Source organism: Electrophorus electricus, chromosome 17 (genome assembly GCF_013358815.1).
Source record: "Electrophorus electricus isolate fEleEle1 chromosome 17, fEleEle1.pri, whole genome shotgun sequence".
NCBI classification, from domain to species: domain Eukaryota; kingdom Metazoa; phylum Chordata; class Actinopteri; order Gymnotiformes; family Gymnotidae; genus Electrophorus; species Electrophorus electricus.
Window position 1 is genome coordinate 1665951 of NC_049551.1, and position 23992 is coordinate 1689942.

At 47.4% G+C, this 23992-nt stretch overlaps 2 protein-coding genes across 8 annotated transcripts in view; both read right to left on the reverse strand.

Moving 5' to 3' along the window:
* The window catches only part of plpp1a (phospholipid phosphatase 1a), a 14361-nt gene extending 7150 nt beyond the window's left edge, over window positions 1-7211 (reverse strand). The window contains exons 1-2 of one of the 4 annotated variants that reach the window (XM_027030498.2): window positions 6244-7208; window positions 2667-2821 (exon numbers count right to left, since the gene is read on the reverse strand). In XM_027030498.2, the coding sequence (XP_026886299.1) occupies window positions 2667-2821; window positions 6244-6301 (213 nt within the window). In that variant the 5' untranslated portion in view covers window positions 6302-7208. Of the gene's footprint in view, window positions 1-2666; window positions 2822-5211; window positions 5550-6243 lie in introns of those variants that run through there. The other 3 variants (XM_035535635.1, XM_027030500.2, XM_035535636.1) reach the window with 3 other exon arrangements.
* A 622-nt stretch (window positions 7212-7833) lies between these two features.
* csgalnact1a (chondroitin sulfate N-acetylgalactosaminyltransferase 1a) overlaps window positions 7834-23992 on the reverse strand; it is a 32817-nt gene continuing 16658 nt past the window's right edge. For 3 of the 4 annotated variants that reach the window (XM_035535537.1, XM_035535538.1, XM_035535539.1), the window contains exons 2-8: window positions 22809-23992; window positions 20353-20569; window positions 18323-18424; window positions 12234-12412; window positions 11317-11411; window positions 10987-11068; window positions 7834-9869 (exon numbers count right to left, since the gene is read on the reverse strand). The exon at window positions 22809-23992 is cut by the window's right edge and continues 208 nt beyond it. In XM_035535537.1, the coding sequence (XP_035391430.1) occupies window positions 9571-9869; window positions 10987-11068; window positions 11317-11411; window positions 12234-12412; window positions 18323-18424; window positions 20353-20569; window positions 22809-23475 (1641 nt within the window). In that variant the 5' untranslated portion in view covers window positions 23476-23992 and the 3' untranslated portion in view covers window positions 7834-9570. The remainder of the gene's footprint in view (window positions 9870-10986; window positions 11069-11316; window positions 11412-12233; window positions 12413-18322; window positions 18425-20352; window positions 20570-22808) is intronic. The other variant, XM_035535541.1, reaches the window with a different exon arrangement.

A 23992-nucleotide genomic window follows, 5' to 3' on the forward strand; every position in this document is an offset into this window, starting at 1 on the left:
TTACTGTACCTAATTAGGAGCTTGTTAACTAGAAGCGCAGAAGGAAAAGGGGAGTTATTTTTACAGATTCTGCTTGTTTGGAATCCCCGGACACCATCCTGTTCTGCTCTGGTTCACAGTGCTTTCTCTCCTGTTTGTGATTCTGGGACGTGGGTTTCATTGCCTTGTTTTGACTCTGGACTGATACTGAGGTCGGCACTGGAAACCGCGTTTGATGAATATGGCTGAAATGATCTAGACGCTTGTGATAATTACACTTTAAGGAGAAATCATAGTTTCACCAGTGGAGGAAGGAGGGTTTTGCATAAATGACTGGGTCAGACATTTATCAACTACAGCCGCCAAAGCAACACACCACATACGCAGAAGAACTAATTACCATTTTCTCTCTCAATCTCACATTTTATGCACACCCTCAGAGCCAAACATAAAACCCAGGAGAAAACGCGAGCTTAAGATAGCAACACCGACTTGTGGGGAAAGCCCTCATACACTGCTCTACTGCCAATACCAAGATTACACCAGCACGATGAAGAGTTTAGCTACACCAGTAAACAAGCCTGTGTTTACACAGTGCCTTGAAGTGTAACAGTGAACAGCCATGAGTGAGGGTGGACACCAGATCTGCCCGTGAGACACATGCGAGTTGAGGTTGTTTCAGAGGAAGCACTGTGCACAGCCCCCCGGAGACTTCTCAGCGTACGGCCTGGTCTCAAACTCTTCCTGTAAGTGATGGCTGTGGATCATGTCCTAGCAGAGACAATGACGTAGACATCCGTGTCCTGTTACATAACAAATTAGTCTTTCGTGTTCTAACCTGACAGCTGTCTGTTGTCCTTAATGAAGAGAATCAAAGTGTATTGCAGTGACCCTGAACTGTGCAGTGCTGCGAGACCCCCAGCCACGTGTGACGTAAGGTGTGTGAGCAGAGCGGACCCTCACGTTCCCCTGCAGGTAAGTGAAGGGACACACAGCTGATACTACAACGTCCTCCTCTCGTTCTCGTGAAGGAGTCCACTTTATCTATAAATGTTATGGCAATGAATGTATTTGTCTGAACCATTAATCCACATGTCTGAGTATAATAATTGCTGAACTTTAGTCTCTTGCTGAATGAAACAGAACACAAGATGGTGGAGAGGAACTCTAAGCAAGCATGTGTGACCATTTTTTGGGGCTCATTACTGACACAGTCCCATGTGCACAAAGCACAAAACGAAGCATGTGAATGTTATTTTCTGCCCGAGGGGTGTGATGACCACACGAGGACGGGACTGCATGAACCCGGGTAGCTCCCAGTGAAGGCTGCATTGTCATAACCCACGGCTGCTGTCTGCTGTCTCAAGGGCTACGTCCTGACCACACAGCGGAAGAAGCCTGGCCAACACTCCCGTGTTTATAGCCAGCTGTGAATGAGTCCACTACTCAATCCACTTGGACGGTCTTAAGTGTTGGAAGTGAAATCTGAGAGTTGTGTCCAGAGGTACGAGATGCAACGGATTCTAATAGTGTGGGTAATTTGAGGTTTTCATCAGAATGAGTAACAGAAGTGTATGAAGCATTTCACTTTAACATGTACAAAACCATACAAACACACAAACATTCCTGCCCAGAGTCATGCATGCTGGACAGACTGATGCACACACTCGCCGCCGCGTGTCCACAGAGAGCAGGCCTGATCTCAACTTCTCTCCGTCAGCAGCAACTACTGGAAGCTGAAGTAGGACTGGAATGCACACGGACATGTCAGCGAAGGTACTGGTGCTATTTTTGGAGCCCCTTTTTACAAACACAGATGCATCTCAGCCATACACTCTGATCTTCTTCTCACCATTGCTGGAGATCTGGAGACAATGCCCCTAGCACCCATGCGCGCGCGCACACACACACAAACATCAGAGTATTTTTCAAACTAGGGTAGACCAAATTATTTACATGTTCGGTGCCAATATTTGGTTATGAAGTATATTTATTCAATAAACAATCTGCTTCTTTAAGATTCTTTATATGTTTCCGTGCCCGAGAACTTAAATAAACATGCTAACAAAGTCATGAGAACTAGGAAAGGTTTCACACGCCTCAACTCAAACCTTGGAGGAGGATGAAAACCCCAAATTGCCCCATTTGCTGGTTGAACCTAAAAGCTTCTTTTTTTTTTTAGTCAACGCAGAGACGACAGACGATCCAGAACACCAGGCCTCTGGCCCACAGAGCTAAAGCACATGGACACCCTCGTTTTACGTCAAAGTTTGCAGAGTGACAGGCCCAGGGAATCTGCTCAGAGAGAGAGCGAGAGAGAAAGAGAGAGAGAAAGAAAAAGAAACTGTTCATTCTTTTTTTCCCCCTCATTGTCCCTCACTCCCGGTCTGCCTCTTCCTTTGATTGTTTGGCCCAAATGTCATACGGAGGCAAGCTGTGCAGCAGGGCTTGATCAGATCACCAGGCAGGCTCCGTCCTCGGCGTTGAAGGAAACTGCTCTGCTCTCAGAGCAGCTGCTCCCATGGGAACCGCACCTGCTGCACAACTGCATCGGGTCATCGGGACGTTAACCCTAACCCTGTTTAGGGTCTGACTGTAGTCCAGTCAGCCCTGCATTGGTCCTAGTGAGGGACGGCGCTGGAGCAGACCCCCTGGGCATGTGGCACGTCGACGCTGTTGTTACTTACGCTACAGATGGGCAGTGTGAAGCCCACTGTGTAAAGCGCAGCGGAGGTGACGGTGCTGGAGTGAAACGGGTAGCTGAGGCTCTCATCGTTACAGAAAAAGCCTCTCTGATAAGGCTTTACTTTACCCAGGTTAAAGGCCGCCACGGGAAGTCCAGCTGTGGGTGAAAAAAAGGGTTAACAAAGGGTTAACATTTCAGCACAGGACGCTGGACCAATCAGAGGCGAGGGATGAGTGCTTGCGTGGCAACTAAGCAAATACCTTAAGCATCGCCACCTAGCAGAGGGAGTCAACGTTTGTTTGTTTACAGTAACCAGCGTTGCACAGAAGTGCAACTTGGCTCGAAAGACCCATCATGCGCTCTGTGACTCGAACCCCCGCACGGTGTCTCGTTGTGGAATCTGAGACAACTGGTCATATCTTGTTTACTCTTGACATACAAACCCAAGTAAGTGCTCTTTAACAACCCGTCGTACCAACTGCCCAAACAGCATCGAGGTTTTGGACGGACTTGCAAGAGTTTACAGCATGCTCGGTTTATCTGAGAACAGTCTCATCTCTGACTGGACCCTTTAGTGGTTTGGGCTTTTCATTACAATAACCCCATGCTGCATAAAAAAACCCTTCTCCAGTATGAAGCATCTGCGGCTGCTGAAATGCAGTGGTGTTGTGGGCAGAGTTGCTCATCAAAGTTATCTTTTCTGCCGTGTGATTACGAAATGACCCGCCCATCTCCTGCGGGCAACAGGACATTATCTGCCTCATATCTGGCTGCAGCTTCAACTCCTGCAACGTCATGCACATGCAATCTGACAGGTTAAAGTCCAGCATACCAACCCACGTGTAAATGCTGGCCCTTTCCGCACCTCACACTGCTGTTAAACACACACACACACACACACACACACACACACACACACACACACACGTAACTCAGTAAGCCTGGCGCTCCTAAAAAGGGGAATCGTGTGGGTGTGACCATTCCCACTGCCCTCATCTGACCCTTTTTGTCAAGCTAAGTTGCATCTAAACTGATCCGTCAGCTTCAGTCACACTACGCACAGTGAATGAAACGGCGCCGTGACGGAGACTGTGAGACCTGACTACGCCTGCCTGAGTCACAGCAGTGCAAATTAAAGTCCGCAGGTCTTGCTCGGGGATTCTCTACAAATACTGACAACTTCTGATCAAAGCAGATTTCATTTGTTTCTGAGAAACTGCACACGTTCAGCCGCTGATGAGCCAACACGTACACGCCAGCACATTCACATACTGAACAATATAAGAGCCATAACACACAGGCGAGCACAGGGGAACTGCTCAGCTGTTCTCGTCAGCAGGGGCTTTGAGTGATGTGCACTTTGAGATTTAAAACACAAACACTTGGCCCTCTTTGGTCCAACATGTTTTAACTTCTTTAAGGGTACAATTTGAAATATTTAAAAGACTTATCAAATGCATGAATTGTCCTGTAAAACATTAATAAGTGACCTCATTAACAGTTATGCACAGTCCACTGTAGAAAACCTTTACAGGCAGATAAAGAACTTTTAATTAATACAGACATGGAAGTGTTTTGTGAGATGTTTTGCAATGTGTGTTCGTGTTCGTTTTCCCAAATAAAAACACAACCAAAGGACATTTAGAGCCACAATGACTGACCGACACGAAACCACGTTAACACCGTATGCAATCCGCTCCCAGCAAGCAGGAATGAGGTGTTGCAAGGCCTGTGCTGACGACGCAGAAACGAAATCCCATCTACTACCGTTCAACACCGCCCTATCTAGTCGAAAACATTCCTAACAACCCACGATCGGGCACACGCACAGAATCCGACAGGTTCAACTGGTATCGCCTTGGCCAAAACACGGGCCTCCACATTCCCAAATGAAAAGGCCCTGCGTTTGGAAACAAGATCAAAACACACAGTGGGTTAGTCCTACTCAGATGGCGCCCCTCATGAGCAACCCCCCGGCCCGCAGCTGTTCCCACTCGAGTAACAGCCACCATGTCGCCATCGCGTGCCGACCGGTGCCGAAAACACGCATTACGTGCGCCAAACCTTTGGATGTCACCATAACGCACATGCGTAAACATGAGAACGCGTGCCTTGCAAAAGGCGGACACAATGGAAAATGTTGATGAGACGACTGACGTTTTTACAGCGCGACTTGGGATGTGGGCCGCACCAGTTTCTTCTTCTGTGATGCTGGCTGCTGTCAAAACGGTTCCGACACGCTCATGCTTTGCGGACACGGTCTGCTGCAGAAGCTCGTGAGAAACACAGCTGCCTCAAGCGAGGCCGGGTCTGCGTCACTCGTGGAAACGTGCTCTTTAACTGCGTCCACGTGAGGCCTCTGCAAACGGGTCCGTTAACAGGCAGTGCGTTACTCGATAAGGACCTCCGCCTGCTCGTGGGTCGGACTCTGAGTCGGGCTGGAGCGGTGCGGGCACACCCGTTTACGTCGCGTGACTAGGAACACTAGCGTAAACACAAGCGCGGGCGCAATTGAGAACGTCACAAAGCGAGACGCGGATACATACCGAGTACAAGACAGGCAACGTCGAGCAGAACGAAGGGAATGCCTCGGGTCTCGAACATCGTCGGTGATCCTCCGTGTGTCCGCGAGCTCCAGTTAAGGCAAGGCGCGTGGCCTTCAGCGAGAGCCGTCGGTCAACACAATGACTGACCGACACGAAACCACGTTAACACCGTATGCAATCCGCTCCCAGCAAGCAGGAATGAGGTGTCGCGAGGTCTGCGCTGACGACGCAGAAACGAAATCCCATCTACTACCGTTCAACACCGCCCTATCTAGTCGAAAACATTCCTAACAACCCACGATCGGGCACACGCACGGAATCCGACAGGTTCAACTGGTATCGCCTTGGCCAAAACACGGGCCTCCACATTCCCAAATGAAAAGGCCCTGCGTTTGGAAACAAGATCAAAACACACAGTGGGTTAGTCCTACTCAGATGGCGCCCCTCATGAGCAACCCCCCGGCCCGCAGCTGTTCCCACTCGAGTAACAGCCACCATGTCGCCATCGCGTGCCGACAGGTGCCGAAAACACGCATTACGTGCGCCAAACCTTTGGATGTCACCATAACGCACATGCGTAAACATGAGAACGCGTGCCTTGCAAAAGGCGGACACAATGGAAAATGTTGATGAGACGACTGACGTTTTTACAGCGCGACTTGGGATGTGGGCCGCACCAGTTTCTTCTTCTGTGACGCTGGCTGCTGTCAAAACGGTTCCGACACGCTCATGCTTTGCGGACACGGTCTGCTGCAGAAGCTCGTGAGAAACACAGCTGCCTCAAGCGAGGCCGGGTCTGCGTCACTCGTGGAAACGTGCTCTTTAACTGCGTCCACGTGAGGCCTCTGCAAACGGGTCCGTTAACAGGCAGTGCGTTACTCGATAAGGACCTCCGCCTGCTCGTGGGTCGGACTCTGAGTCGCGCTGGAGCGGTGCGGGCACACCCGTTTACGTCGCGTGACTAGGAACACTAGCGTAAACACAAGCGCGGGCGCAATTGAGAACGTCACAAAGCGAGACGCGGATACATACCGAGTACAAGACAGGCAACGTCGAGCAGAACGAAGGGAATGCCTCGGGTCTCGAACATCGTCGGTGATCCTCCGTGTGTCCGCGAGCTCCAGTTAAGGCAAGGCGCGTGGCCTTCAGCGAGAGCCGTCGGTCAACAAATTTGGAAATATTGACTAAATGAAGCGCCTGCGCGCGCGAGGACAGCACACACCACCTCGACTACGTAATGGCGACGGAACGTGAGCGAGAGCTGCGTGGCCGTTCCCTTCACGCGCGCCGACCATGTCAGAGCCGAAAACTAAACCGAGCGAAGCCGAGACCAGCCAGCGGCCTTACCGAACCGGGACTGCGCTGCGCACTGCGCACGGGGAAGCCAGGCGCCGCAGGGTGGAGCCTGACGGGTCACGCGGAAGCACTCGCCTGTCTACAGTTGCTCCTCCCACCCGCTAGTGGAGAACGGCCTAAAGACGGCTCCTGCATGTCTTTAGGAAATGTTTACGTGTCGTGTGTATTGTTTTAAAATGGATAGAAATTCGTGGCTACATGCATGTATGTTTGTATGTATGTATGCATGTATATATATGCCTTTCAGCCGGTGTCTCCAACGCTTAGTGAGGAGACTGCCTTTCTTATTCGGTTCAGGTATTCATGCCCGCTTAGATCCCCAAATGTAACTGTGGTTATAAAGCTCAAAGGGAGAGAATAACCTTATTCTGAGCCTTTGGAATAGCGCAGCAGTAAAAGGACCTCTTTTGGCGGGAGGGGTGTGGCCTGTTTCCTTGCTCGTTATTCCTTTCGTAAGCATTCCACCACTTGTTCATTGATTTCCTTCGTGATCTAAACCCGGCACGCAGACGCATAAGCCCTGTTCCCGCCTACCTCGCTGGAGGGATAAAAGGTTGGGGCAAAAAAGACAGAAATGAGCATTTGCATATCCATAAACACACGGTGTTTGGACGTTGTGTGTTAGTTTGCCAATGTTTGATGTCACCCTGTTTCACATATGCTCAAAAAGATAAACAAATAAATAATACAGATATATTCTTAACATGTATATGTGTGTTTACCATTAAGAATCTCAAATGTATGTCATCTCGAGTTCCCTTGATCCATGCAAATTTGGGTGCATGATGCAGTGACAAACACAAGAAAGTACCAAAGGGAAAAAAAAAAAACATGATTTTGTCTTATTATCTAATTTGCTATATTCATTTCGCTATATTTCTCAGATATTAACATTTTTCAGTGCAGCAGGCGGTAAAATCCAGAGTCTGAAACGCAATAGATAAACCTTGTTTTTAAAATAATAAATAAATAAATAAATAAATGATACGCTGCTTCCATCTAGTGGTGAAGATTGGCTAAGCAGTTGCTTAAACACGCTCAACTGGAGGGCTGTCAGCTCCCGCGTGGAGCCTACTGCCCTGTTCCAACGCACGTGTTCCGGTTCAGGTCAACAGAAGCGCTGCGAGGCCTCTCGGCTTGAGCTGCAAATCACCGCATTAGGCTATGATTTAAAACAAAGTTACAATGTTGCCTTTTATAACTATCATTTATTTAAAAATTGTCCATAATCTAGAATACTTTAAATACAGTAATAAAATAAGGTAATTAGTCTAAAATTTAATTTTATTAAATAAGCAAATAATCTTGGTCCAAACATTTGATAAGTAAAATTCTCATTATCATGTCACAATATTAGTTATACACAACAGTTCGATGTATTAAATAAAATCCAACAGGAAAAAAAACCGCATTCGTCTGATCTAGGAGTTAATCAAACAGCGGAGCTGTCACTATTGTTCTTGGCACATTTTCCGAGCTTCCGCTTCATTTGTGTGTGTCTTCGTGCTCAGCTGAAGGTACTGCAACAAAGTGCCCCTTTCGGGTGTGCTGGGCGGTTTATTTATGCCCTCGTTCTTTAAACGGGCTGTGCTCCACTTCAGTACAGCTCATGATAAGCCTCTTAAATTGGCCTCGTCATGTGGGCTTAAATATGAGATCTTAGTTACCCAATCAGTGAAAAAAAGATTCCTAAATTTCCTACGATTTGTGTTAATTTGGGAAGCTCATAAACATATCATATGCAATTCACCTTGATTCGAGTTGATTTCATAACACAAAGCGTCAAAAATCATATTTAAACACCAAAGTCCTCGCCTCTTACTGGGAAAACAGACTACACCGAAAACCGACCTCTAATGTTCCTATTAGTTATGGAACAGTTGTAGATGAACGTTCTTTTCATGGGCTTTAGCAAAAATAGGTGGCAGTAATATTTATTTAATTTGTTGTTTGTTTGATTTTTTTTCTTCTATGCAAAAACGGCATAAACCGTCTCAATAATTCCTGCCTGAGATAACATGTCAATTATGAAGTAGGCCTCATAGCAAAAGGAAAGGAAACAAACAAACGATTAAAATCGTAGTTCTGTGAACCACTCGTTAAACCTCTACATCAGGGATCTCGGTTACTGGCCGTTAAAGGTCTCCGTCAGCTCGTTAATTGATCTCTCCTGTCGCTCATAATCAACTAGAGCAGCCAGGATGGAGGAGGCGCTGGACTGAGCAACCTATCCAACCATCCGACCTTCTCTTTCACTCGCGTCTTTTTAAAACCTCATTGGCGGTTTTAATCCGTATAGAAAAACGCATCTGAGGATAGTAATAAAATATTTTACTACCCTGCGTTGTTATTTATTTACGGCTAATCGGGTATCTTTTCTATAGGCTACAGAAGGCCATACAGGCCTCAGGATAATTTCGTTTAAATCCTGTCGCAGCAGCGCCCCCCTGGGTGGACAAGTGTCGCAGGGTTGCAGCTAAACACCAGTTAACGGGCTTGTTCCGTGTGACATGTGAAAAGCTGCTGCTCCCAAACATTAACGCCCCGCTTCAGATTTTAAAAGAAAAATAAAACACGAAAAACGATCGTTCTTGCACAATCCATAAATCCTTAACTGTATCGATCATTGCGTTTCCTCCAAAGACCAATAGAGGGCACTCTAGTCGCGTTACAGGAGCTGACACATTCCTGTCTCCCGTTCCGACCTATTGTTGCGGTGCATTATGTGTTGCTGTGGCCCTGTAATAAATCCGTTAACACAGCATAATAACGCCATAAACCATGGAGGAGTCCCCGAAGACTTGGCCAGCTGGCCGCGCGCTTTTATCTGTTCACCATGTCAGTTTATAATGCCTCGTGCTGTTCTGGCGCGTCCGCTTATCTTGTGTGTGTGTGTGTGTGTGTGTGTGTTCCACTCTTCTAGGCCTACGCGTCTGTCTGTCTGTCTCTCTCTCTCTCTCTCTCTCTCTCTCTCTCTCTCTCTCTCTCTGACATCTTTACCCATTATTGTCCCTCAAGCCTTTTAGCGCCGCTGCGTTGCTTCTGTTTACGGAGGTGAGCCTCGATCTCGTGCCGGAAAAGCAGCATTCCCAGCTGTCCGTGAGAGGCCTCGTTCATCGCTTTGGACTGCATGCACATTTTGTACTGATCCGGGGGCAGCTCATCGGCGCAGCGTTTCTCGTGCCACAGGTGGAAGAGACCGCGTGAGGGTGCGCGCACCACGAGCAGGTTGCTGTGGAGGTATTTCCGGTACAGGTGTACGTCCTCGCCGCCCCACCCCTTAATGTCCACGTCAAACCCACCTGAGAGAATGAGACAGGACACAGCTTAATTAGCCAACAGTGTCGCGCACGCTTGTTTCTGGTGTGCTGTTACATTTGCTCTGTCCTGCCTGTACTTTCCTAAAGATGACAGCTTTTGTTTTTTGAGAGGTCAGACAGAGCTCAGACACAATAAAGGTGTTTGTAGACTGGACAGGCACTAAAGCTGGCAGTTTGAACGTTATATGAACAGAAACTGCAACAAACACAAACTTGGGCAAATGACCCAATAGTATATTGCCACTCTCTGATGGTTAGTGCTGCCGTTTTGCTGAGGAGTGCACAGACCATTCCAAACGCTGAAAGAGCAGAATCACAGCACTGCATCTGAACCCAGATCGACTAATGATGTCTTTACTGGCCTTTTACTGGTCTTTACCATGCTCAAGCCAACTGGTCACAGTATAATAACCACACTGGTGGGATATGACTTGAGTGATTATATGTGCTAAAACATTTCACTCCCATTGAAATTAACTCGGTTCTGTAACACAGATGACAGGAATTATGGAATCTATGAAAACTGCGTAATCTCAATATTGTGTAACATCAATATCATATACATAAAGCATTTTCTATTTACATCTACATTTACAGCATTTAGCTGACGCTTTTATCCTAATCGACGTACAATTATGAGTGAGTACAACTTGAGCAATTGAGGGATAAGGGCCTTGCTCAGGGCCCACAGTGGCAGCTGGGCAGTGGCGGCCTTGAACAAGTCAAGTACCTCAACCACTGAGCTCCACTGCTCTGTACTGCCACTGCGCTGCATTTCTGGGAAATAATGCTTTGAATATCTGCAAATCTGTAGAGATGTCCATAAACTGTGCATGACTGACATGTATAACTGCAATGTTATACATTCCTGCAGCTCTATGTTCCAACACTAAACCTTCAGCCATGGTTAACAAATTCTGTCCATGCGGATTTAATGTTACTGGGAAATTCTTTCACGGCTACCGTAACCTCATGGAGTCATCCCGATGGCCAGATGGTCTGGGTATGGAAATTATTATTTAAATGAGCAATCTGCATGGACTTCGTGAACATTAAGGAGTGTGGATTGTGGGCTTCCGCCGTCATGCCGGATCTTTACCTATGTTGAGGAAGTCAGATCTGTACTGACATGTCATCCCAAATCCAAAGTCCCTCCAGAATCCAGTGTCCTTCTTAATGACCTGTAGTGGGAAAAACATGACGTTTTAAACTCCTGTCACTTCCTGTCTGTTCTGTGATGATGTCTCTGGGTCCCAGTTTGCATCGTGCACACAGTGACAGCCCAGTTAATTGCAGACCAACCCTCTCTACTCTTTCAGAATGTAAACACCGCTTGCTTGTAATTGCTACATTTGTCTGATAGTGGCTGTCTGCGTAATCAGACACGTCAGAGGTGGTGAGTGTGTTGGGGGGAGGAGGAGTGTGTTACCAGCTGCTGTTCCACGGGTGGGACGTGATTCCCGCCACCATAGATCACAGCTGGGTTGTACTGGCTGAACAGCACGGGATAAAAGACCCTCTTCCCTGAAAAGGCCAGCGAGAGCAGAAATGTGGAAAGATTTACAGGAACACTGCTTTACAGGATTACAGCTTTTTAGGAATACCGCTTTACAGGAATATTGCTTTACAGGAATCCCACTTTACAGGAATATCACTTCGGAATAACATTACAGTCACTTATGAAACTTTCTGTCTCAGTGAAACTCACATGTCTAAGGAGGTCTGTAAAAACTCACACTCTCTCACTTCACTCTCTCTCTCTCTCTCTCTCACTTCAATCAATCTGTCTCAATCTCTCACTCCCACGTTCTCTCATTGGTTTCCCTTTTGACTTTATTTCAGTTTCAGTTTAACAGTTTTACTGGTATGACTGCATATAGTACAATATTGCCAGTATCTGAAAAAATATTTAGAAAAACGAACTTGATTATTATTATTATTGTTGTTATTATTATTATTGCTGTGGGTGTGTTTGGTAGCATCTTTTGCAGCAAGATTCTTCAAGGAGAATTTGTAATTTTTTGAGCTCAAATTAATTTAATTTTGGTATTTTGGTAAATATTTAAAGTGCTTCTATATTTTTCACAAAGATGAAAAAACTATCTGTCTCACCCTCACCTGACATGCAGAGGCCATGTGCTCTTGTTTGGTAACCATGCATTTCTGTGTCTGCTCGCATCTCTATTACTGGCCTCAGACTGGGCTCCTGCTCTCTTTTTAGACTGCTACGTTACTCTAATTTACTTGGATTTGTGTTTGATTTTTTTGTCTGTGGTCTCTCTCTAGTTCTATGCATCTGTCTCTTTCTATCTGTCTCTCTCTCTTTGCCTCGCCCCGACCCCTGACCTGGCTGGGTGTTCAGACGGCAGGTGTTGAGGAAGTCTGCAGTGAAGATGATATCCACATCGCAGAAGAAGAGCAGGACGTTTCCGCCTTTCCACGCTCGGGCGCCCACGTCCAGGCCACGGCCACGAGAGAACTCTTCATTCAGCTGGATCAGTGTAATGTTGCGGAAATGCAGCTCTCTGGGGTTTGGGAGAGAGAAGGAGAGAGAGGGAAGGAGAGAGAGAAGAAGAGAGAGAGAGAAGAAGAGAGAGAAGGCAGCTGAGTTTCAAAGCATGATGCATATCCACTCTACATCACTCATTTCATTTCCAAATCTAGATTGACACTAGTGAGTGACCACAACTTCAAAACATTAAAATTTCCTGACATTAATTATAAAGTTCTTAAAATGTTCCTAAAAGAAAAAAAAAACAAAAGCACTTTCTCTCTTTGGACAGGCACCAGAAAAATAGAAAATAGTAATTACTGTCAACCACCATACTAGCGTTAATGGGAGATGAATATTTTACATGGATGTGAGTTAAAAACACTGCTGTGTCTCTAGCAGGAGACAGACGTGGGAGACAGATGCGTCCTCGGTGTCACGGCACCAGGCTGTCTGATCAGAGCAACCTCACAGCTCCGGCACACCTTCATCTCACAAGCTACTGCAGTGGCACTCCCAGCTGGAGCTGAGGAGGCTGAGCAGAAAAGGGAGACTCCTCCACTCGTCTCCCCTCTGCCTCCTCTCCTCTCCTTCATGTCATGTTCGGCACACTCCACTGCCCACCTCTGCCCTCCCTGGAGCACACTGAGGGGGGACACTCTGATGCTGGTGGCACTTGGTATGCAGTCAGGGGAGGGAGGCAGAAGATGAGAGGGAAACAGTGTTAGCGGGCACATCCATCCCGGATTTAGGATTTGGTGGTGGGTAAGAGAAAGTTAGATCGCCTGAAAAGATCGCCTGAGACTGACTGTGTGTGTGTGTGTGTGTGTGACTGTGTGTGTGTGTGTGTGTGTGTGTGTGTGTGTGTGTGTGTGTGTGTGTGTGTGTGTGTCTGTGTCTGTCAAGGTGATTCCTCACAGCAGCAGACATGGACCTTCTCTGACACACACACATCTTGAAAAGATCCATTAAAAATTAATGAGCAAATCAAGGTGGTAAATTCAATCCAGTTCTAATCCCTACAACCCATTTTAGACCATTTTTAGAAGGGTATGCACTGGGGTACAGCCTGAATGAGCATGTGTGGGCACTGGTCTCCTAGATTATATTCTGTAGGAATTAGCAGGTCAGGAATGTAGATAATCGTGTGTGTGTGTGTGTCACTGGCATGAGGGCTGTGCTCCACCAGTCACTGTTACCAGAAAAACGTGTCTTTCAGCAGTGTGCAAAGGAAACACGTGTCTTTTAAAACATTTTCGAGCAATGTGTACACACACAAAGACACAAATAGCTGGCTTCCTCTTACCCACTTTAGGCCTTCTACACATGTTGCCTGAAAAAAATCAACACGTCCCCTGAATCCAGACCCTTAGCACATGGACACACGTTCTGATTCTCTGATTGCTCACTGGAGCTGAGAGACTCATCCTGGAATAAAAAATTTCCAATCACTGACTCTTCAAAATAAGTTGCTAATAATGTAAACAGGCTGGGGATTTTGGCAGATTTGGATCTATTTAAAGAGGACAAATATTTTTTTGGATCTATTTAAAAGTAGACAAACGCTGGTTCTATTTAAAATAGAACTGGCAGCTTTATAGGGAGTGCAGGTATGGGTGTGTGTGTGTGTGTGTGTGTGTGTGTGTGTGTGTGTGTGTAGAGTAAACATGTTAAACTGTAGTTTGCACAGATGCGCACACACCTGTCTGCTGTCTCTAGACAATACAGACATCAGGAGAGCAGAAGACCCCTAGCAACATTTCGGTGTGATCTCGGATTCCCAACACAACATCCCTGCCATTCTCCTCACAGAGCCTTATGAACACTCTTCACAACGCTCACGACATCTTATTAAGATGGCAAACCAAATGTGCTCCTCAGTCATTATGGATAATGAAACCTTAATTCACTAAATGCTTCTCCTTCGAAACTATTGAACAAACAGTGCAGTGTGGGTGTGACTACCTGTCTGTCTCCTGACTCACTAAAGGCCAGAGACCAACCCAGCAAACTGTTCTCTCCGTAGTTCCGTGTTCTGGGTGAAGCAGCTTCACCCCCCACCCCCTTCCCTCTCAGATGAACACAGATGATTCATTATTCATGGCTATCGATTCTGGTTGGCTGTCAGGTGGATGTGCATCTGGCTTTCGGCTGTGTGTGAACGGGAGACATGCAGACAGGAAAGTCTGCAACCCCGTTAGCACATCATACGGCATAGAATATAAGGGCCGGACTTCAAAAGGAAGCCGAGGGAGAGCCGACAGGGAGGTGCCGTCCTCGTAAACGCTTCGCCCAAACTCTGTGTTTGACTGTGTTTGTGTCGGGTCGGGGTTACGTCACGCCCGTCAGGCGATCTCTGGCCGGGTGGACCCTTATCTGGGATGTAGTCGACTACCGCGGCATCAGTACAACACGCTGTTCCACGTTCCAGAGAAACACACTCCAGCACAGACTGAAAAATGATACACAAGGTATTATTTATTGCTGGACATGGATTGCGGGCATTTGGTGTCCTTTTCTCTGACACAGTAACCATGACAACTGCTCTGTCGTGTTGGAGATGGCTATCGTGAGGGTTGAGCTAAGGGTGGTTACTTTTATCGCCTCTGACAAGATCTCCCACTGCCAGACCCTAAAGAGCCTTCGAATGCATGTGGGTTTTGCAGGTTTACAATGACGAGATCTTGTGTGCCAGCACGGGAGAGCCTTCGTAAGCACGTCTCTGCTACGAGCAACCTCCTGACTGCTGGATACTGAAGTAGTTACAGACTAAATCAGATTCTGCCAGCAGCACCGGAGTGCACGCTAGCAGCTGGTCTGAGTGGTCGGCGCACCCTGCACCTCCAACAGGCCCGGACTGGTTACTGGCATCAGACACGTTTTGTATCTACACCAAGACACTAAAAGTGCAGATTTATAGGAACGTTTTTGACTGAATGTGAGAGTAGAAGTTTTCTCCAGCTAGTGTTTGGAATCCGGTAACGGAAGAAATGTGTTTGGTTTCATTAAAGGGTGGTAATGTGGTTCCATTTTAAATTCTTTTACTTTAAATTTTGTGTTCTCTTTTATTTGCCATACTTTTATGTAATGTATAATATCTGTGTAATTTCTGTTCCTTCAATCTGTACCTTTCCTTGCAACCTTTTATTAATCTTTATATTCTGTAAATCACTTTGTAAACTTTTAAATTTTTTAAAGAACATTCTTCCTCTCTCTCTCTCTGTGCGCATGTGTGTGTGTGTGTGTGTGTGTGTGTGTGTGTGTGTGTGTGCGCGCGCATGTGTGTGTGTGTGTGAGTGAGAGTGTGTGTGTGTGTGAGAGTGTGTGTGTGTGTGTGTGTGTGTGTGTGTGCGCGCGCATGTGTGTGTGTGTGTGTGAGAGTGTGTGTGTGTGTGTGCGCGCGCATGTGTGTGTGTGTGTGAGAGTGTGTGTGTGTGTGCGCGTGCATGTGTGTGTGTGTGTGAGAGTGTGTGTGTGAGAGTGTGTGTGTGCGCGCGCATGTGTGTGTGTGTGTGTGAGTGTGTGTGTGTGTGTGTGTGTGCGTGTGTGTGTGTGAGAGTGTGTGTGTGCGCGCGCATGTGTGTGTGTGTGAGTGTGTGCGCGCGCGCATGTGTGTGTCTGTGTGTGTGTGAGAGTGTGTGTGTGTGTGCGCGCGCATGTGTGTGTGTGTGTGTGTGTGTGAGAGTGTGTGTGTGTGTGTGCGCGTGCGCGCATGTGTGTTTGTGTGTGTGAGAGTGTGTGTGTGTGTGTGTGTGTGTGCGCGTGCGTGTGAGAGTGTGTGTGCGCGCGCATGTGTGTGTGTGTGTGTGAGTGTGTGTGTGTGTGTGTGTGTGTGTGTGCGCGCGCGCATGTGTGTGTCTGTGTGTGTGTGAGAGTGTGTGTGTGTGTGTGTGTGTGAGCTCACATGATTTCTGTGCGTCTGGGGGATGGATGACTTTTACGTAGAGAGTGTAACAGCAGTGATGACCAGAGGAACACTGCAGGATATTGGCTTTCTCCTCCCAAAATACCATAACCAACACCACCACTAACACCACCACCACCCCACAACACACTGCACTTCCCATTTCACACATACGGATCCAAAAACAAAAGCATCATCAAGCTTTGTGTGTGTCTGCAAAACACAATGCAGCCACCTTGTTGGTCTTCCTGTGAGACCTATGACTCATGTTTTTCTGCCCAGAAAAACAGACAGAGACAGACAGAGTGACGAACAGAATAAGGTGTCATGGATGGGGTGTAGAAGCCAGAGAATATAATATAGAATATATATGATATTATCGTTTTTCCATCTCCTGGTTAGAATGTAAACTACATCTTGTTTGTTTGGATATTGCATTGCAGTGTCTGTTATTCCCCATTGGTGCTTAAAGTCCACTCTCAACACTCTCTCTTTCTCTCTCACTGCATGCAGGATTCCTTCAGCTGTATTCTGTGGTATATGATCAGTCACAAGAAATTGGGTCTAACAGCATCTGTAGCTAAACGTCCGACTTCAGTGTTTAGTGTCATGGTGTTCTAGTGTTCATTGTTCAAGTGTTCGTGTTCTAGTGTTCAGAGACGAAATGAACACTAGAACACTTGAACTGTGTGCAAAAGACCAAAGCAATTTTAGAAGTTACTGTTTTTGTCGCTATTTTGTCAGAGGTCATTATGACACTAAAGTGATGTGTACACACAACCTCAGACCTGCACCCTTCTCCCGTAAAGACGTGTGTGTGTGTGTGTCTGTGTCTCTGTTACATTATTCATTGTGTGTATGTGTGTGTGAATGGGTGAGTGCATGCATACGGGTATGTATAAGAATGGATACATCCTTGGCACGTGTGCGTGTGTGTGTGCATGTGCATGTGTGAGTCTCTCTGCATCTCTTTTACATTATTCATCGTGTGTGAATGGGTGAGTGCATGCATAAGTGTATGCGTATAGGGGTATATATGGGTGTGTGTGGGTGTGTGTATGTGTGTGGGTGGAGACACCCTTATTTATTAGCATACCACTGAATAGAACAGAAGATAAATCTCTAAGCAGAAGAGTGTAATCTTTGTCCTTTCTGTATTGTTTTTTGCCTGGTGCATTATGGGTAAACTGGTCCCCTTACACATACTATAATATGCATGGACAGAGTATGTACTATAGTTTGTTTGGACAGTACTCTTACAAAACATGCACACAGGCCACGTTGTAAGACTGTAAGACCAGTCAATAAGACTGTAAGACCACACAGTAAGACTGTAAGACCATGCTGTAAGACTGTAAGACCACACAATAAGACTGTAAGACCACGGTGTAAGATTGTAAGACCGTGCAGTAAAACTGTAAGACCACACAGTAAGACTGTAAGACCACGGTGTAAGATTGTAAGACCGTGCAGTAAAACTGTAAGACCACACAGTAAGACTGTAAGACTGTATGACCATGCAGTAAGACTGTAAGAGTGTAAGAGTGTTAGACTATGCAGTAAGATTGTAAGACCACACAGTAAGACTGTAAGACCATGCAGTAAGACTGTAAGACCACACAGTAAGACTGTAAGACCACGGTGTAAGATTGTAAGACCGTGCAGTAAAACTGTAAGACCACACAGTAAGACTGTAAGACTGTATGACCATGCAGTAAGACTGTAAGAGTGTAAGAGTGTTAGACTATGCAGTAAGATTGTAAGACCACACAGTAAGACTGTAAGACCATGCAGTAAGACTGTAAGACCACGGTGTAAGATTGTAAGACCACACAGTAAGACTGTAAGACCACACAGTAAGACTGTAAGACCACGGTGTAAGATTGTAAGACCGTGCAGTAAAACTGTAAGACCACACAGTAAGTCTGTAAGACTGTATGACCATGCAGTAAGACTGTAAGAGTGTAAGAGTGTTAGACTATGCAGTAAGATTGTAAGACCACACAGTAAGACTGTAAGACTGCAAGACCATGCTTGTACCTTGAAGTGTTCTCCAGGGTTCCTTTGACCTCGTTCGCCTGGTCCTGGCCGAAGTAGACCACGGTAAGGTGCACTCGTCTGTCTTGCTTTATACACACCTCTCTGTGAAGAAAAAGGACACACACACACACACACACACACACACACACACACACACACACACACACAGTCTAATCAGATTACTCATTCTGGCACAGCCAATGAACTTCCCCCTTCTTACTGGTGTGAGGAACACAACCATCATTCTAACCTAATGCTACCCAGATCTTCCACAGAGCATGAGAAATGAGGAGGATCTGAACAAGGAAATCTGGGATTACAGCCACTGTCCCAGGGGTCAGAAGCTGTGTGTCCAACATCAACTATTACTCTGCTAGTTGGTATTTCCTGAACCCTGATTATCATCACCATACTGCTCAGTTACATAACGGACAAACACACTGCTTTTTTCACTGTTGATAATTGTTTGTTAGCTGTGCGTCGTTTGGGGAGAGAGGGTCTTCGCTGGCTGAATCATGCCAAACACGTTTGAGCTGCTTTGACAAATTGTGCTGATGGATTTTCTTCTTCCAAAAGCAGCTGAGCTTCAGTAGGGCTCCCAGATTCCACATTTCTCATAATCCGTTGGAACATGAAGTCCACTGGCAGAGTCTGTGTGGATTTAACGCATTTTCACGCAGTGAGGAAACAAACATTCAGTTTGAAAGAAGACGTATCGTCCAGCACATTTGGTTCTGTAGACACTAAACAGATCAGGGCACCGTGGAAACAGAAACCAAAGACAACTGAAGAGCTCATAGAGGAGCTGGGCTCCAAATAGACTTTACCCACACACACACACACACACACACACACACACACACACATACACACACACACACACACACACACACACACACACACACACACACACACACACACACACACACACACACACACACACACACACACACACACCAAAAACTGCTGTGTGAAATTCCAGCAGTTTGGGGCAGACGCATTCTGATAAACAGGCACCAAATGTTCCAGGTTCATGCTGACTGTGCATTTTTTGTTTTATCTGTCTGTGCTTGTGACAGACGGCGAGAAGGTGCCAGTGAAGAAACGCTTGTGTTCACGAGCCCTTCGTAACGCTGCATGCTTCCCCTCTGCGGATTATAATCTGAGACTCTGAGTGTGTGCAGCAGGGAATCAGCTGTCCTGAAGTGTCCTGAAGTGCTGAAAAGCAAAGCGTGTTGTGACAGTTCAGGACAGAATCGAAATATTCCAGCACTGTGAGCAGGCGCTGAGATTTGGTCCTTTTTCATAACAACTACGTCAGATAAATGGGGCATTCACAAGACCAGCCTAAGACATAGAACCAGGAATATGAGCATAAATTGTGTGTGTGTGTGTGTGTGTTTAGTCTTGATACATGATAATTAGTCTGTAGGTCGTCCCTGCACACCGCTGACCATCCAAAAGACACAATCCTCCCCCCCACCCCTCCATGTGCTCCTCTCTCCTCCTCCTCCCTCTCTCTTTCTTCTTTCTCTCTCTCCTCTCTTCTTTCCCCCGCTCTGAATAATGAATGAGGCAGGAGTGTGTGTCCAGACCATGGAAAAACTCCACTGTTCCTGCTCGTGTGTTCTGGACAGCTGTCAATGGTGATCTACTCACAATGGAAAAACACCGCAAACTGCAGTCTCATACAATACAAGAGAAAATAACACAAAGTATTGATACTGTGGTACCACACTAATAATGAGAACAGCCTCTCAGAGCAAGTTAGTCAAAGGACCTAAATATAGCCAACACACCAGTTTCCAATGAAATATAGTATGTGATAAGTAGAATATGAATATTAATTAAAGCATCACTCAGATGGTCACATCTTTAAATATGTGAGTTAGAATGTGCAGACGTGGCGGCTCTCTAATGAGGACAGTCGAACACGGTCAGATGCTAGACAGGAAACAAAAAACCCACATTACCTCAGATCTGAACGGTGTCCTCAGAAAGAGAGGGAGAGAAGGATGTGTGGGTCGTACCTGAAGCTGTGCATGAACTGTTTGAATTTGTCGGCCCTCTGAGAGAGGGGCACGATGATGTTGATGGTGGCGTGTGACGTCTCCACCCGCTCGTCCGACACCGTCATGAGGGGCCCGAAGGGCCGGAACAGAACCATCTTCCGGAACTCCTGCTTGTGCTCGCCCCGGAAGGTCAGCTCGTACAAGGTTCCTTTGTCTTTCTCTGTCCGCGCTACACCTGCAGGGGGTGGCGGAGAGGTAGGATGTCATGAACCTAATGAGGTCATAGACACGCGACGCTATTCCAATCATAATGCTGTAGGAACCAGACACGCACACGCACACGCAGAGGTAATCTGAGGCCAGGAGGAGCTTACTTTTTGGCTTCACAACAGTAGAGTTTGTGTGTGTGTGTGTGTGTGTGTGTGTGTGTGTGCGCGTGTATGTAGGTACAACTGGAAGATGGTCACACACTAATCAGGATTTCAATACACACTTCAGTCCATTAACATCTTTTTCATTTTCTCACAGCAATTACACAAAAAACCCTTTTTCCGGATCTGTGCTGTAAGGCATAAAAAGTCAGCGGTCACTCCCATTGTCCTTTAAACAGGACACAGAAGAACTGCAGTTCATATCCAGGTTTGCCCAAGACGTTCACCTCTGTCACATGACTCTGGAGAACACACAGCAAGATGAGCAGCTCCCTGTAGGAGCAGGTGCCTGTGGAGAAGCCATGAGAGGAACGGTCCTTACCATCACTGAAGCTAATAGATGGGGAGGGAATGGCATGCTGGGAATTTCTCTGTCTATTTGGTTATAAGCAGTTATAAGTATGTATAAGCAAACTGTAGCGCACACAAAGATTGTAAGGGACTGACTTCCTCAGTGCCAACTTTTGTACCAACTCCAGATCAGCCAACTTTAGTATGCAGTTTCTTCTCTGGAAAACCTGTGTACAGCTCAGTGTACGGACCCAGACTATAGCCATCACCAACCAGGGCAGGAGAACGGTGCAGGAACAAGCGTGACCTATGACCTGTATGATGGGACAGCATCCTGTTGCACTTCCTGTGTTTGGAGCCTCCTGTTCCCGTGCGGGGCTCTGACGGAACAGGAGTCGGGCCGGCCGGCGTGAGCTCACCGTGATGGGCGCCGGGCAGGTTTGCAGCAGGCTTCTGGGAACACTGGACACTGTGGAGTTTTTTGGTAGGCTAGGGGCGCTTTAGTGCCAGATTGGCAGATGCTTCGAGTCCGCTGGACGGACTGAAGGACTGCACCCGCCGGCGGACATGAGTGTCTGACTCTGTTTTTGCTTTCCTGACAAACGCTCCTTTGTTAAGAAGGGCGGAGGGAGAGCACATCCTTAAACGGAGCAGCCGATAGCACAGGCAGTAACGCTACATCTGACTGCACACGTTCTCCCACACGCTCACTGCTTTCCTTCACATCTTAAACTTCTGAAGTATATAAATATATATACTGAACACTGAAAGCACGCGTGATGTCAGAGAGTCCAGTACATGCTCTGCACTGGGAGAGTATTAACATGAAGAATATTACTCATGACACACTCTGACATGGGTGTGTGAAGTTTACACAGTTTTTACACAAGGATGAATCAGTTATTTGCTGTGTGTGTGTGTGTGTGTCTGACCTTCAAGAGGACTTCTTGCCCTGGTGTTTATATGAGTGTGTGAGAGTCTGTGTGAGGGTGTGTATGTATATGTGAGGGTGTGTACCCTATGTATATGTGTATGCACATGTATAAGTGTATGATTGAGAGAAGGAGAGAGACAGAGAGAGAGAGAGAGAGAGAGAGAGAGAGAGAGAGAGAGAGAGAGAGAGAGAGAGAGCGCAAGCACGTGTTTCAGGGCTGGTGAAGGGATCAGACGTGACTCAGCTGTCCGTGATTCAGCAGCTGTTTTTCTTTCTGTGTTTGCGCACTCACACACGCGCGCACACACACACTCACACATATACGTGTAGTGCAGGATATCCTGCCTGCAGACCACCAGCTTGCTGCTGCAGGACCCACGAGACGCTGCGGGATACAGCAGCCAGCCCTGGAGCTGCAGACATGTGCCGCGTTCTCCACGAGAGCGAACGAGTAAGCTTAAATCGTCCGCACACATGGAACTTCCCGACCTGTTTACAGGGAATGTGTTTAGCCACATCTGGTACCAGCCACCCAAACCGAGACAGGCCTGGCAGCGTGGAAATCTGGAACTAACTGACCTGGGAAATTTCATTAGTCACACTGTGGGACCAAATTTTTCCAATTTGGGTTGCACATTAATAAAAACCACTGTCCCTTGTTAAATGATACCATTATTCATTTATTCATTCATTCAGTCATCAAGTTAGTAATACACAAATAAAGCAGAAGACATTTTGAGTTCAGGATCTGGTCTGATCCCAGGTTTCTGTTCAGCCGCCTTTATGATATTTCTCCTCGCATCTCAAACTGAACTCACCTTCTATGAAGTCAGAGGGGCTGTACACCTTGCTGGTGGCTGTCTTGTCTCCCCTCTGGTTTGGGGCATTGAGGGCATGCAGGGCGTTGTCCACCACCTCGCTGAGCTCGTCGCGGTGATCTTTTCTCACGGGCTTTTCCTCAGGGTGGCGCGTGAGGCCCGTCTCCAGCTGGTAGACGCGATGCAGGGTGAAGCTCTGGAACGGCACCACCGAGTACTCGCTGGGCAGCCGCACGCCTGCCTGCACCTCTGCCCGGCCCAGCTGCCTACGCAGGAACTCCTGCAGGTCGGCCTGCTCGCCAATGTGGGCCGGGGGTCCGGCTCCACCCTGCAGGGCCTCCCGGAGCTGCGCAATCTGCTTCTTCAGGCTGGAAATGTGCTGCCGGTGCTGCTCCTCGCGTTCCTGGAGCAAGGCCTGGTAGCTCTCCCGGCCACGGGGCCCTGAGGGGGCGCCGCCCGGATCCCCCGGCGAGCCTGGCGCGGCAGGCCGGGGAAGGAGAGGGCTCACAAGGGGGTCGTCGTTGTGGGTACTGCAGGTGATGACGTAGAGGAGCGAGAGGGAGCAGCAGATGAGGATGAGCACCATGCCCATGCGGCACAGCCAGTAGAGCAGCCCTCGTCGCAACATCTCGGCCGAGCCACACACGCACGCCACGCCACGGTTCATGCCATCCTGGAACACAGCCAAAACTAACCCTCACCCTACCAGCACAATGCAGAAACGCTGACCCAGCACTTACTGGTGCTTGTATCTGTCTTCTATATGAAATGGGGGGGGGGTTGTTTTGGTGGGCTACCGCACGTCCTCAATGAAGGACATAAAGATACGCATGTCCACGTCTGTCCTTCACCAGACGTCTTCTTAGTCACGCTCCTCTAACCGCGTGTCCCCCTCGGCCCATCCTGGCCACGGCATGGCATCTGAGGCCTATTTAACCAGCGTCGCTCTCACTGTGCCCTGAGGCTCGGTCCACCACACCCGCCTTCCTTGTTCATCTGAAATCCCCTGTGAGTCGCCGTGGAGACAGTCTGCTTCTGTGCTGTCGGACTGTTTGATAAGAACATATTTTGTTCCAAAAGAGAAAAAAAAAAACTTCCTGCTCAGTGAATAAGGAATTTCTCTGGGAACATACGGAGTTCTTCAACTGGAGAACTCACGTTTCATTCATAAAATCTCCCAGACT